The sequence below is a fragment of the Chiloscyllium plagiosum genome, unplaced genomic scaffold, assembly GCF_037043375.1.
Source record: "Chiloscyllium plagiosum isolate Xiang-an unplaced genomic scaffold, Cpla_swu_hap1 HiC_scaffold_1, whole genome shotgun sequence".
In the NCBI taxonomy this organism is placed as follows: Eukaryota; Metazoa; Chordata; class Chondrichthyes; order Orectolobiformes; family Hemiscylliidae; genus Chiloscyllium; species Chiloscyllium plagiosum.
In genome coordinates, this window is record NW_028270139.1 from 32,640,097 (window position 1) to 32,653,608 (window position 13,512).

Below are 13,512 nucleotides of genomic sequence, written 5' to 3' on the forward strand. Positions count from 1 at the left end.
GGAAACAACAGTAACCAGCATCAAGTTATAGGGCTGTCTTAACAATGTTTTGAAAGATGTAATTAAATTATATAGAAAAGCATCCTGTTTGTGTATGTGTGGCTGGAGGTGGAGGGGAGAGACATTGAGTATTTGGGCGAGAGAATTCCTCTATTTTAGAGCCTTTGGCTGCACCTACATCTGGGAAGGTAGGGAAGTCCATACGGTCTGATATTGAGTCCTTGTCTTCAAACAAGTAAAACTGCACCAATCCTCCAGCCAGCTGAACTGGACCTCAAACTGGCATTACCCAAAATGGTTGGCATGGTGGTGGAAAACCAGCACACATATTTTGGGGCTAATATTTTTCGGTCCTTTTCATTCTTCCTTCCTGCCATCGGCAGTGTCTGGAAACCCTGACACAAGTTTCCAGAAGGTATATTCAATTAAGTCCCTCAAGCCAGTTTATTCGCTGATGTTGAAGCTCCTAAAATTGAAGGCACATTATTGACTTAGTCAGGCTATTGGCTGAGTTGAGTACGCCAGAAGATCATGATAATGGTCAGATACTTGAATTCTCCAGATGTGACTGGTGGTATCCTGCATGGATCTATATTGAGGACTCAACCATTCACCACATTTATTAACTTAATTGTTTAGCAGATGGGAAAGTCAAATATCCAAAGTTGCCAACACCACACAGATATGCAGCATTGGAAATAGTGTGGGTAGTAGCCTAGTGCATAAAAATGTCAGTTGATCTAGTGAATAAATAAAGTGGCAAAAGAAGAACACGATAAAAGGAGTTAGAAGTTATACTTCAGCAGTACAACATTTTTGTTCAGAACATACCTGGCGCACAGTGGATAGTCTTGACACCATATTCTAGGATCTTTATTTCGGTCTTAGAGGAAGTGCAGCGTTGGTTTACCAGGATTGATACCTGGACTTCAATGGTTAAAGTATAAACAAATATTAAGTGAACCATGTTTGTAATCTCTTGAGTTTAGAGTGTTAAGGGGTAACCTGATCACAGATAGTATAATTAGAGAGAAGCTACTTCTGTTGGGTGAGGAGTTAAGGAGTGGTGGCATCGTCCAAACATTAGAGCCAGACCTTTCAGAATTGAAATTAGGAAATTGTCTTTCATGGTGGTAGACTTTCTTCCACAAATAGCAATTCATGCAAGGTCAGCACTTAATTTTAAAAGTTAGATTGATGCATTTTTGATCATCAACATGGGGAGCTTGTAGTTCAGCTGTGATCTTATTGACTGGCAGAAATAGCAGGATGAAAAATGAAATGATCCTTTCCTGCATCGACAACTTTACAATGCATACATAAAATATTCATCACATATAACAACATGTTACCTGTTGGTGGCTGCTGTAAACTATGTTTATGTGCAAAAGTGAAAGAAAACTTGACAAAGGAGCAGGGAAACTCCATTCCACGGGATTTTCAGCAGATTTTACTGTATGTGATTACGCAAAGTGAGAGCAGAGGATCTCAATAAATAATAGCTGTTTTGCTCCTCTTTAGCAGAACTTCACTCAACAGATGAAGATTCTCTGAGGTTGACATCAGATCATTCAGCAGTAATCTATTCAACAGCACAAACATGATCAAGACAACAACTGCAGTAACTATCATCCTGCTTTTGTGTGCTATAACTGCACAGGGTATGTCAACATTTCTCTCTTGTACTTTACTTTTTGTCCTGCATTATAATATAGAATGGAATCTTTCTACTGACTTGTTGACCAGTCATACATGTGTCAGTTTGCTCTTTGGATATTCATTAAACTGTTAATGATCACCAATATTATTGACAGTACAATGCTAGTTCGAATGCTTTGTTATTAATATAGGGGTATTTAATCACTTTAATCCATTTTAACCATGATGTTTGCAAGTAAAAAAGATTTTCTTGTGAGAAATTACTATTCCATGCAATGAGTAGTCATGTGAAATGCCCTGCTTAGAAATAGAGTCATAGAGATGTACAGCACGGAAACAGACCCTTTGGTCCAACTTGTCCATGCTGACCAAATATCCCAGATATCAGAGAGCCCTGACTGAAATCACTGCATCAAACCCACATGGTGATTGCAAGATACAGAAGTTCTCTGCAGGCCAATCAGGAAAACCTTCTAGCCCCACCTATCAGCAACTGACCCATGTCCCTCTAAATCCTTCCTATTCATATACATATGCAGATTTATTTTAAATGTCACAATTGTACTAACCTCCACCACTTCTCCTGGCAACTCATTCCATACAAGTACCACCCTATGCGTGAAAAGATTGCCCCTTAGGTCTCTTTTATATCTTTCCCCTCTCACCCTAAACCTATGCCCTCTAGTTCTGGACTCCCCCACCCCAGGGAAAAGACTTTGACTATTTATCCTATCCATGCCCCTCATAGTTTTGTAAACCTCTATAAGGTCACCCCTCAGCCTCCGCAGTCCATTGAAAACAGCCCCAGCTGTTTCAACCTCTCCCGATAACGCACATCCTCCAACCCTGGCAACATCCTTGTAAATCTTTTCTGAACCCTTTCAAGTTTCACAACATTCTTCCGATAGGAAGGAGACCAGAATTGCACGCAATATTCCAAATCATTGTCCTGTACAGCTGCAACATGACCTCCCAACTCCTGTACTCAATACTCTGACCAATAAAGGAAAGTAAACCAAACACCTTCTTCACTATCCTATCTAGCTGCAACTCCACTTTCAAGGATGTTGTGGATGCAAGTTCAATTGAGGCATTAAAGAGGGTATTTGATGATTATTTGGGTAGAACGAACTGAAGTGTGCATGTATGGAGAAAAAAACATGGGTTTGGCTGCAGGGAGTGATGATCATTTGAAAAGCCAATGAAGACAAAGTGGCTCAAATGGCTTCCTTCTGCACCGTAGCATTTTAGCAATTACTTTTTATTTCCAAGATAGCAGAATAACTTGATTCATTGCCATTATTTAGACAGCCAATTGATATTTTATTGTGAGTCATGCAGAAATATGTTAAGATATCTCACATTGGAACTAAGTGCAAAGATTCACTCTACTTCAATCAATAATATCAATCAATCTTTTCACAGGTATCCCTGTGCCAGGACCTCAAGCCCGGTGCTTGTGCCTCAGCACCAGCTCTGAGTTCATCAATCCAAAGCTCATCAAGAGTTTGAAATACATTCCCAAAGGATCGCACTGTGAGATGCTGGAGATAATGTGAGAATATCATCTTTAACCTTTCTGCTTGTGTTATGGCTATTTAAAAACTGTGTTACTTCCTGAAAACATGTTGGATAATTCATTGTTTGTTTATGAAGCAGGTAGTTTATTTCAAAGTCTAAATAAATTCTCAATTCTCAGAGGGAGATATCTAGTTTATGCGGATGATCAATTTATATAAGTTTTCCTTCTCTTCACAGTGTCACCATGAAAACCGGGAAGAAATTATGTGTGAGCCCTGATGCTGAGTGGGTGAAGATTATCATTAAAGTAAAGAAAGGTTGGTATTTGGCGTTTGTCCAAATTCAGACTGCACATTCCAATAGACATTGAGATCACTGCATCAAACCCACAAGGAGATTGCAAGTTGCAGAAGTTCTCTGCAGGCCAATCAGGAAAATGTTCTTAAATAGTCCCCTCCTTAATCACAGTCCTGATGCTGCAATAGTAATCACCAAACTCACACTGATGTCAGGCTGGCGGGCCCAGCAGGGGAGCTTGGTACTGCTAAAAGCAGGAGAGCACAAGGATGGCTCAGTATGGAGATGGCCTGTCCACCTGCATGGGAGGGAACCATTAAAGCAGCCTGGAGCTGGATTTCCATCCTGCCAAAAACAGTGACCCTTGGAATTTGTTTCCTTTCTGGACATCTGGGTTAATTGAATCTTCTCAACAATCCTGTGTGTTTCTTCATGGGATGGCATGGAACAGAAGCAGCACGGTGGCTCAGTGGTTAGCACTGCTTCCTCATAGGACTTGGGTTTGATTCCACCATCGGATGATGTCTATATGGAGTTTGCATATTCTCCCTGTGTCTGCGTGGGTTTCCTCTGGATGCTTCAGTTTCCCCTGGCTGTCCAAAGTTAGGTTAGGTGGATTGGCTTAGCTAAATTGCCTGTAGTGTCCAGGGATGTGCATACTAGGTAGATTAGCTATAGGAAATGCAGGGTTGTGGGCATATAGATAGGGTGTGTGATTGGGATGCTATTTGAAGGGTCAGTGTGGACTTGATGGGCAGAATGGCTTGCTTCCACACTGTATGGATTTTATGATTCAGGCATCAATTTGTTGAAAGTAGTATATAACTTCCTTTTAAGCGGCAATATTCCAGGGAGTTCTAGGTGGTGGCATGGAATGTGCTTCAGTACATGTTCAGGAAGCTGTTAACTAGCTCCCCTTCCCCTTTAACACTTTCAATACGTGTTTTAATGATTGCATGAACCTTTCCACAAGATCACTTAGAGAAGATAGAGCACTGACCTAATGTGCCGAATGCCATTGCATTCCATGTGTCAGTAAACTCCTCCATGAGGAACTGAGGGCCATTGTTGCTGAAAACTTTCTCAGAGTTTCTAAACTTCAGAAACATTTTGTCCACTTTCTCAATGGCCAGGCCTGCAGAAGTAGATTTCATTACAACTACTTCCAAGCACTTAGAATGAGCACCGGCTACCATCAGCAGCATTTGACCCTTAAAAGGTGGGCAAAATTAATGTGGGCACATTGTCATGGCAACTCAGCCTATTCCCAGTGTGTAATGATGACAATGGCACTGTGATCCTGATTTTTGTGTACACCTGGCACAAGCTAGCTTTGATCTGGCCATCCAAATTCAATCATCAAAAAATAGCTCCTGGCAAGCTCTTTTGTTCTCATGACCCTTATAGAACTGCTCCAGCAGCTTGTATCATTGCGATATATAGAGAGATTATTTCCCTTATTTCCCATAGCAGACAGCTGTTCCGACCTGACTATTCCCAGCTCCAGGACATATACGGCCTAAGTTCCAGGTGATTTCTGTCCTTTTAGGAGATTATCCATCACATGGTTTAAAGCAACATCATTTCCTGATTGGGTGAAGTAGAGAATCTTCAACCCATGACTGGATTGCCCTTGACTGGAGAGCAAGGGCAGCCTGGAAGATGGATCTGCATTTACATGTTGCTCCGATGTCCAGTATTTTACATCATATGAATATGCTGAAGGGAATAGAGCCCACCTCTGAGGCTGACTGTCACCAATTCTGGGAGGCTGCTGCTGAAGAAATCCCAGTGCCCAGGCCAAAGAAGGATCAAAGATGAGGGCGCGATGATCTGTTAGCAGAATGACCTGTCAGCTCTATAAATTATGGTAACATTTTCTCACTCTGAAAATGATGTTGAGGGCCTTCTTCTCCACTTGGACATATCTGCTTGAGTAAGAGCGCATGAAGCAAAGACATTGGGCCTCCCCTCTCTGTTGGGTAGTGTCTGCAACAACACTGCACTGATTCCATTGGGTGAAGCAGCTACCACCAATTGCAAGGGCAATGTAGGGGCGAAGTGAACCAGAACATCCAAACCCTGGACTGTCTGTTTGACAGAAAGACATGCTCTCTCACAGTCTGTTCTAGTTCCAAGACCAAGCTTCACATAGAAGGCTGTTCAACAGCTTCAAAAGGGTCACCAAATTAGGAATGAATATTCCATAATGCATAATTCAGTTTAATCCATTCCTAAAGAGCTGGTGTAGGAGGGAGGCCTTCAAGTATGTGGATCATTGGCATTCCTTCTGAGGCAGGTGAGACTTCTACTAGATGGATGGGTTGCATCTAAACTGGAGGGGCACCAATATCATGGAACATAGAACAATACAGAGCAGAACAGGCCCTTCGACCCACAATGTTGCGCTGACCTGTGAACTAATCTAAGGCCACAATCCCATCATCATCCATATGCTTATCCAAGGATTGTTTAAATCTCCCTAATGTAGCTGAGTTAACTACATTGGCAGACAGGGCATTCCACACCCTTACCACTCTCTGAACAAAGAACCTGCCTTTAACATCTGTCTTAAATCTATTACCCCTCAATTTGCAGCTATGCTCCCTCGTACAAGCAGACATCATTATCCTAGGAAAACGACTCTCACTGTCTACCCTATCTAATCCTCTGACCATCATGTATGTCTCTATTAAATCCCCTCTTAGCCTTCTTCTCTCCAATGAGAACAGACCCAAGTCCCTCAGCCTTTCCTCATAAAGATTTTCGCTCCAGACCAGGCAACATCCTGATAAACCTCCTCTGCACCTTTTCCAATGCTTCCACATCCTTCTTGTAGTGGGGTGACCAGAATTGCACATAATACTCCAAGTGAGGCCGCACTAGTGTTTTGTACAGTTGCAGCATGACATCACAGCTACGGAACTCAATCCCTCTACCAATAAAACCTAACACACCGTATGCCTTCTTAACAGCACTATCAACTTGGGTGGCAACTTTCAGGGATCTATGTACATTGACACCAAGGTCCCTCTGCACATCCATAGTACCAAGAATTTTTCCATTGACCCAGTATTCTGCCTTCCTGTTGTTCTTCCCAAAGTGTATCACCTTGAATTTATCTGCATTGAACTCCATTCGCCACCAAGTCCCCCTGCAACCTGTCCACCACTCCACTGACTTTGGTATCATCTGCAAACTTACTAATGACAAAAGCAGTGGTCCCAAAACAGATCCTTGTGGGATACCACTAATAACCGGACTCTAGGCTGAATATTTCCATCAACCACCACTAGTTGCCTTCTTATAGAAAGTTGGTTTGTAATCCAAACTGCTAAATCACCTTCAATCCCTTGCCTCCGCATTTTCTCCAATAGCCTACCATGTGGAACTTTATCAAAGGCTTTACTGAAGTCCATGTACACCACGTTAACTGCCCTATCCTCATCCACATGCTTGGTCACCTTCTCAAAAAACTCAGTGAGGTTTGTGAGACACGACCTGCCCTCGATGAATCTGTGTTGACTATTTCCAATCAAATTGTTGCTTGTTAGATGATTATAAATCCTATCTCTTATAATTCTTTCCAAAACTTTTCCTACAACAGATGTAAGGCTCACAGGTCTATAATTACCTGGGTCATCTCTGCTGCCCTTCTTGAACAATGACACAACATTTGCATTCCTCCAGTCCTTTGGTACTAAACTTGTAGACAATGATGACTCAAAGATCAAGGCCAAAGGCTCCTAATTCTCCTACTGAGCTTCCCAGTGAATTCTTGGAAAATCCCATCTGGCCCAGGAGACTTATCTACTTACACACCTTCTAGAATTGATAACACCTCCTCCTTACTAACCTCAATCCTTTCAAGTCTAATAGCCTCTTCTCCTCTACAACATTCTCCTTTTCCTGATTGAAAACAGATGAGAAATATTCATTTAGCATCTCTCTGATCTCCACAGGGGCCACATGCAACTTCCCACTTTTGTCTTTGACAGGCCTATTCCTACCCTAGTCATCCTTTTATTCCTCACATACCGATAGAAAGCTTTAAGGTTCTCCTTTATTCTACCTGCTAATCCTAGTGTCACTTGGGAGGGTTTAAGCTACAGTGGCAGTGGGTGGGGGCTAGAGCAGTCGATCTGCAAGGGAAATAACTGAGGACAAGTTTAAGACTAACGTCAGTGAGACTAAGAGAAAGAGCACAGGGAGAGGTTACTGAACATGGCAGGACTGGCAGCCTAAAGTCTATTTGTTTTAATGCAAGGTGTATGACAGGTAAGACAGATGAACTTAGAGATTATTACAAATAACCATGATGTTGCAGCTATGATAGAAACTTGGTTGGGAGAAAGACAGGATTAACAGCTTTCCAGGATTTAGATATTTCACAGAAAGATAAAAAGAGGTGAAGGAGTTGAGTTATTGATAAGGTAAATGATGACAGGGTGTCTGGGACAGTTTTTTGAAACTATAGGTAAATACTAAATAGTCCAACTAGGGAAAGGGCCATACTATGGGCTTGAGCCCGGTCAGGTGATAGAAGTTTCAGTGGCAACAGTGACTATAATTCTGTAGTAGTCATGATTTGGAGATGCCGGTGTTGGACAGGGGTGTACAAAGTTAAAAATCACACAACACCAGGTTACAGTCCAACAGGTTTAATTGGAAGCACACTAGCTTTCGGAGCACATTACCTGAAAAAGGGCTTATGACCGAAACGTCGATTCTTCTGTTCCTTTGATGCTGCCTGACCTGCTGCACTTTTCCAGCAGCATATTTTTAAGCTATAACCTGGTGTTGTGTGATTTTTAACTTTATAATTCTGTAAACTTTAAATTACTTATAGATAAGGGTAAGAGTAGGCCCCAGGTGAAAATACCAGCTACCGCAATATTAGGCAGGATCAGATGCCCTAAGAGATGCCACGATTCAAATATACTCACAGGGGCCTGCTTCCTTCCAAGATCCTTGGCCCTTGCAGGCAGACTTGCTGGGAGACAAGGGATACCCTCTTCAAACCTGGCTCTCCATAGCTGTTGGAAATGCACAGACTGGTGCAGAATAATATTACAATGTTGTGCATGCTTCCAATAGGGCCATAGTGGGACAGACAATAGGTCTCCTGAGAATGAGACCTTGAAAGCTGGACAGCTCCAATGGGGCTTCTGTGTACCAACCAAGCAAGGTGCCCACATCAGTACTGCATATTGCTGGCACTTTACAAGTCTCACGGACAAAGGGTGGGGAAAATTGAGTGCATGAAACCAATTCCTTAGGATGAGTGTGTGACTGAGGATCATGACATTCACCAGGATGTCCTTGAGAGGGGCCAGTACAACCTTCCGGAGGGCCCAAGAAATCAGAGGTAGCCTTACTACCAATCACTTCCTGGGTAACTCAGCTGCATTCAGACTTTATTTGATTGTTTTTACATCCAAGGCCTGGCAGGCATCCTCCTGTCATTGTAAAGGACGTCTGTAACATGCTGGTTTTCTGTTCTTCACTTATTGGCTTGTACACTAACTGCTACTTTATACACCATAATGATATCTTCAACAGTTAGATGGTGTGTTTTTGTCATGTGGTGTATAAGTTATGTAGCTCTGAAATGTGCCTTGAGGGTATGACATATGAATCACTTGTGATCGAGGTCCTCATGAGAGCCAATAGTTTAATATGAACCCTGAGAGAAATCCTTCTGATACTTCCTTTATCTGTACCCCTAAGTGTTTCAGAGTGCACAGAGACTGTAACATTATATACTTGAATGTGCTCTAAAACAGGCCTTAGCCTGCCAGAGGCTTTTCTCTGCAGAGCACTGCACTAGGAGCAACAGTTCATTGCGAGTGGTTCATTGAAGATCTCCCAGCCTTGAATTTTATTACACTGTCTTGGAACACTCATACATATGAACAACCTTTTCCATTAAGAGATGTGTGGAATCATCACTGGTACTGCACATTCAACCATGAAGTAGGTCACTGGGTCTGGCACTATCCCCGGAAATTGGCTTTAACATCAGTGTCCTTCACATTAATGTGCAATGCCTTGGCTACAGTCCTCAAAGTTAAATTTTAAGGATCACTGATGTCAAGTTTTCTGCAGTCATAGCCTTGAGTGAGGTATGACCAACATTTTCAATTGTAATGCAAACGGTTACATCCTTGGGATGACGATCTTGTCTCTTACATGGTCAATTTAACTAGGTGCTGCAGTGAAAACAATACTACAGCTGACACTGTAACAGTGCAAGTGAAAATATACTGACAAAACCAGTGGCTTATTTACAGTGATGCAGCAACAATGTGTCCTCAGTGTGTTTTCTTCCTCATTGCCCTCCCAGTACTAGATATAGCCCCAATGCCTGAATCGGGGGTGAAGGGAGTCTGCTCTGGCCCTGTTAACTTGGAAGATTTGGATGGTTACCCCTGATGCCCTTGGCCCTAGACAGCCAAGGCCCACTGAGATTCTTCTGTGCAGATGCAAGCTCACCCTCCTTAACGTGATCTTTGGGATCACAGACAGGAGGCTGTCAGGGCACAATGGTCCTGAGAAGAATCCTTTGGGGTTCCTGTGTGTGCTGCTCCTTCCTCTGGGTGACTGCAGGTTTAATTCGATTCCCTACAGTGTGGAATCTGGCCCTTCGGCCCAACAAGTCCACACCGACCCTCCGAAGAGCAACCCACCCAGACCCATTTCCCTCTGACTAATGCACCCTCTGACTAATGCACCTAACACTATGGGCAATTTAACATGGCCAATCCACCTAACCTGCACATCTTTGGACTGTGGGAGGAAACCGGAGTACCGGGAGGAAACCCACACAGACACGGGGAGAATGCGTATCACTTGTCACCTGGAGAGAAAGGATTATCTGGAGGGAGCTCAAGGTCCTTTGTCTCCACTGATGTTGAATTCCCACGGCTAAAGTGATGGCCTGCTTCTGGGTTGTAGTTCGCTAACCTTGGTGAGGCGCAGTGGCAAAATTAAAGTGAGTGATGCCCATGCAAGGAGAGGTAGCAAAGGTGTAGTGGTGCCACTTACCATGGCAGAGTGCATTGGCTTCATGTCTGCACTGCTGATGGAGGAGTCGGCAATGGCCCATATTGCTATTTCTGTCCAGGCTGGACATATCATGTAGGGTGGCCTCTTGTTGCAGTCAGCTGGGAAGAGAACTGATCTCTCCATCACCCCATTCACCAGTGCCTTAGAGCTTTCTCCATGAAGCAAGGAGTTGGCTTATTTTTCTTCTGGATCCTGTGTTGAGACTTTAAAAGGTGGGCAGTGCAGTGTGAAGAGCAGTTTCTGACTTGCAGCATCTGAAGTGGTATCAAGCTGAACTCTAAAGATACCTTCAGACCTTTAAAAAACAGAAGGTGTCAGCAGTGGCATCCACTTCCTTCTGCTTCACCATATGATTCGCTAAGTAATGCACTGGACATCACATTTGCACAAACAATGAGGTGAGAAGTGAGTGACTGTATGATATAACTAGGTCACAGCAGAAATTACACCATAAAACTCACTCACCACCATTCTTTAAGTTCAAATGGGAAAATCCTGTCTGATATTTTCTGTACTAAAATAAACACCTGCAGTTAGTGGCGAAATATGATTTTTGATTTAAATTTCAGATGCCAGTTCACACAAAAAAGAACAATGGGATGGACTTAATTTCAAACTTGAGAAACTGGAAGAAAATGGGACATTGAAATGAAAGCTGCTTTGTCCAGGACATTAATTCTCTGCTAACACCATCCGATGGCTTGTTTGAATATTTACCCTGCTTTATTTTACAAAAATGATTTTAATTTTTAACCCTGTCACACTGTAATTGTTTACTCACTGCCAATGAAAACTGCCTGATGTAGTTCCTAAAACTTCGGGACAGCTCTGAATTTTATTTTCAAAGTCTAGCATGCGCATAAATAAAAGATACCGCTTATACTATTGCAAATTATTCTGTGACTGAAATGAATTTGCTTGCAGTTCTTCATCAGTGTTAGAAAATAATTTCCAACCAAAACACAGTCAGGCACATGGTGAAATATTCTGAACTTGTGATAGATTTTAAATGAGATGGATGTCATCAGTTGTTCAACTTTAATGACTGCAGTCATGGAAAGTTAATGTCAATTTTATTATTCTGGACATCAGAAAAGTTTCTGATGAAGAATGTGTGTTGTCACTGTTCATTAATCTTCAGATAAACTGTTGTGTGTTTCTTAATTAGATAAATTTAATGGATTGACTAATATTAATAGTCTGTGTTCTTCTTAAACAAAGACAAAAGATACATTCTGGCTGATTTCAGGTTTAAGCCTGTAAATTCCCTTGGATTTTTATGACCAGAAACAGAACAACTTTGTTGGTATAAAAACTGTGGCTGGAAGGACAGCTCAGAAGCTAGAAATCCTGCAGGAAGTAATCTCCTGACTCCCTAAAGCCTGTCCATCAACTACAAGGCACAAGTCAGGAGTGTGATGGACTATTCCCCATTTGCCTGGATGGGTGTAGTTCCAACAACCCTCAAGAAGCTTGACACCATTTAGGGAAAAGCAGTGGCTTGATTGACATCGCATCCACAAACATTCGCTCCCTCCACCACTGGCGTTCAGTAGCAGCAGTGTGTACCATCTACATGATGCATTGTAGAAATTTACCAAGGTTCCTTAAGCAATACCTTCCAAATCCACAACCACTGTCAAGAAGAAAACATAGGAACAATGGGGTGGCACGGTGACTCAGGGGTTAGCACTGCTGCCTCATAGTGCCAGGAACCCAGGTTGGGTTCCAGCCTTGGGCAACTGTGAGAATTTTGCACATTCTCTTTGTGTCTGTGTGAGTTTTCTCCAGGTGCTCCGGGTTCCTTCCACAGTCCAAAGATGTGCAGGTTAGGTGAATCGGCCATGCTAAATTGCCCACAGTGTTCAGGGATGTGTATGTTGGGTGCAATAGTTAGGGGTAAATGTAGGGTAGGGGAATGGGTTTGGGTGGGATACTCTACAGAGGGTTGACATGGAGTTGTTGGATCGAAGGGCCTGTGTCCACACTGTAGGGATACAATGATTCATCAAGATCCACTCCAAGTCACTCACCATCCTGACTTGGAAATATATTGCCATTTCTTCAGTGCCACTGGGTCAAAATCCTAAAACTTCCTCCCTATAGCATTGAGGGTGCACCTAAACCAAATGGACTGCAGTGGTTCAAGAAAGCAGCTCAGGCACCTTCTCAAAGGCCAGTAGGGACGGTAATAAATATTGGCCCAGCTAGCAAAGTTCACATCCCATGAATGCTTATAAAATAAGTAAGGTAACTGTGACTCAGTAGATGAAGCAGAGGTCATATACTTTTCTTTGTAATTCATGTGAATGTAGCCAGGCTGGTTCTGCCGTGGAGCCAGTTTCAAATTGGTCAATGAGGAGCTCATAGACAGCGCCAGATCTTGGTAATAGGGCAAATCAGCTGGGTGACTGGGAGGAACCATGATGAATGGTTTTATACAACTTTCCTGGGGATGTACATGTGGCAAATGTATCTAGTGGTTGGTTACTGATTTGTGGACTTTTCAGCTCAAGCTCCTAAAGTTCCTTGTTGTTCATCTTGTAGAATTGTAGAATCCTCAACAAACACTGATCTAAGCTCTAAATAAATATCTACTCAGTAGGTTCCCTGCATTAGTGTTCCCCACACCCCCCTGAAGGAGGGCTTGGTGTCCTGGCCCTAAAATGGCTTCTCCCCCTCAGTGACCGTATCTCAATTTAACTTCCTCTGCCAAATGTTACAATAGCTGAATGAGATTTAGACATTAACATAGAGCCATAGAGTCTTTCAGCACAAAAACAGATCCTTCACTCCAACTCATCCACACTTATTAATTTTCTCAAAACAAACTAGTCCCACTTATCTATGTTTGGCCTGTGTCCTTCTAAAACTTTCCTATTTATGTACCTATCCAACTGTCTTATTAACTGTACATGCATCTACCACTTCCTCTGGCAGTTCATTCCACATACAAACCAGCCTCTG

At 42.6% G+C, this 13,512-nt stretch overlaps 1 protein-coding gene across 1 annotated transcript; it reads left to right on the top strand.

Moving 5' to 3' along the window:
• The first annotated feature begins 1,521 nt into the window (after window positions 1–1,521).
• On the top strand, window positions 1,522–11,437 carry LOC122555815 (interleukin-8-like). Its single transcript, XM_043701985.2, has 4 exons — window positions 1,522–1,661; window positions 3,085–3,214; window positions 3,418–3,497; window positions 11,115–11,437. Exons 1-4 carry the CDS (start codon window positions 1,601–1,603, stop codon window positions 11,195–11,197), a joined length of 354 nt encoding a protein of 117 aa, XP_043557920.2. The 5' UTR covers window positions 1,522–1,600; the 3' UTR covers window positions 11,198–11,437.
• The last annotated feature ends 2,075 nt before the right edge of the window (window positions 11,438–13,512 follow it).

What these genes read in the sequence shown, in the direction of transcription:
- LOC122555815 (XM_043701985.2), top strand. Translation starts at nt 1,601, where the DNA reads ATGATCAAGACAACAACTGCAGTAACTATCATCCTGCTTTTGTGTGCT. An exon ending in TGTGAGATGCTGGAGATAAT is followed by an intron (nt 3,215 to 3,417) that starts GTGAGAATATCA and finishes TTCTCTTCACAG; the next exon opens with TGTCACCATGAAAACCGGGA. An exon ending in TATCATTAAAGTAAAGAAAG is followed by an intron (nt 3,498 to 11,114) that starts GTTGGTATTTGG and finishes TTTAAATTTCAG; the next exon opens with ATGCCAGTTCACACAAAAAA.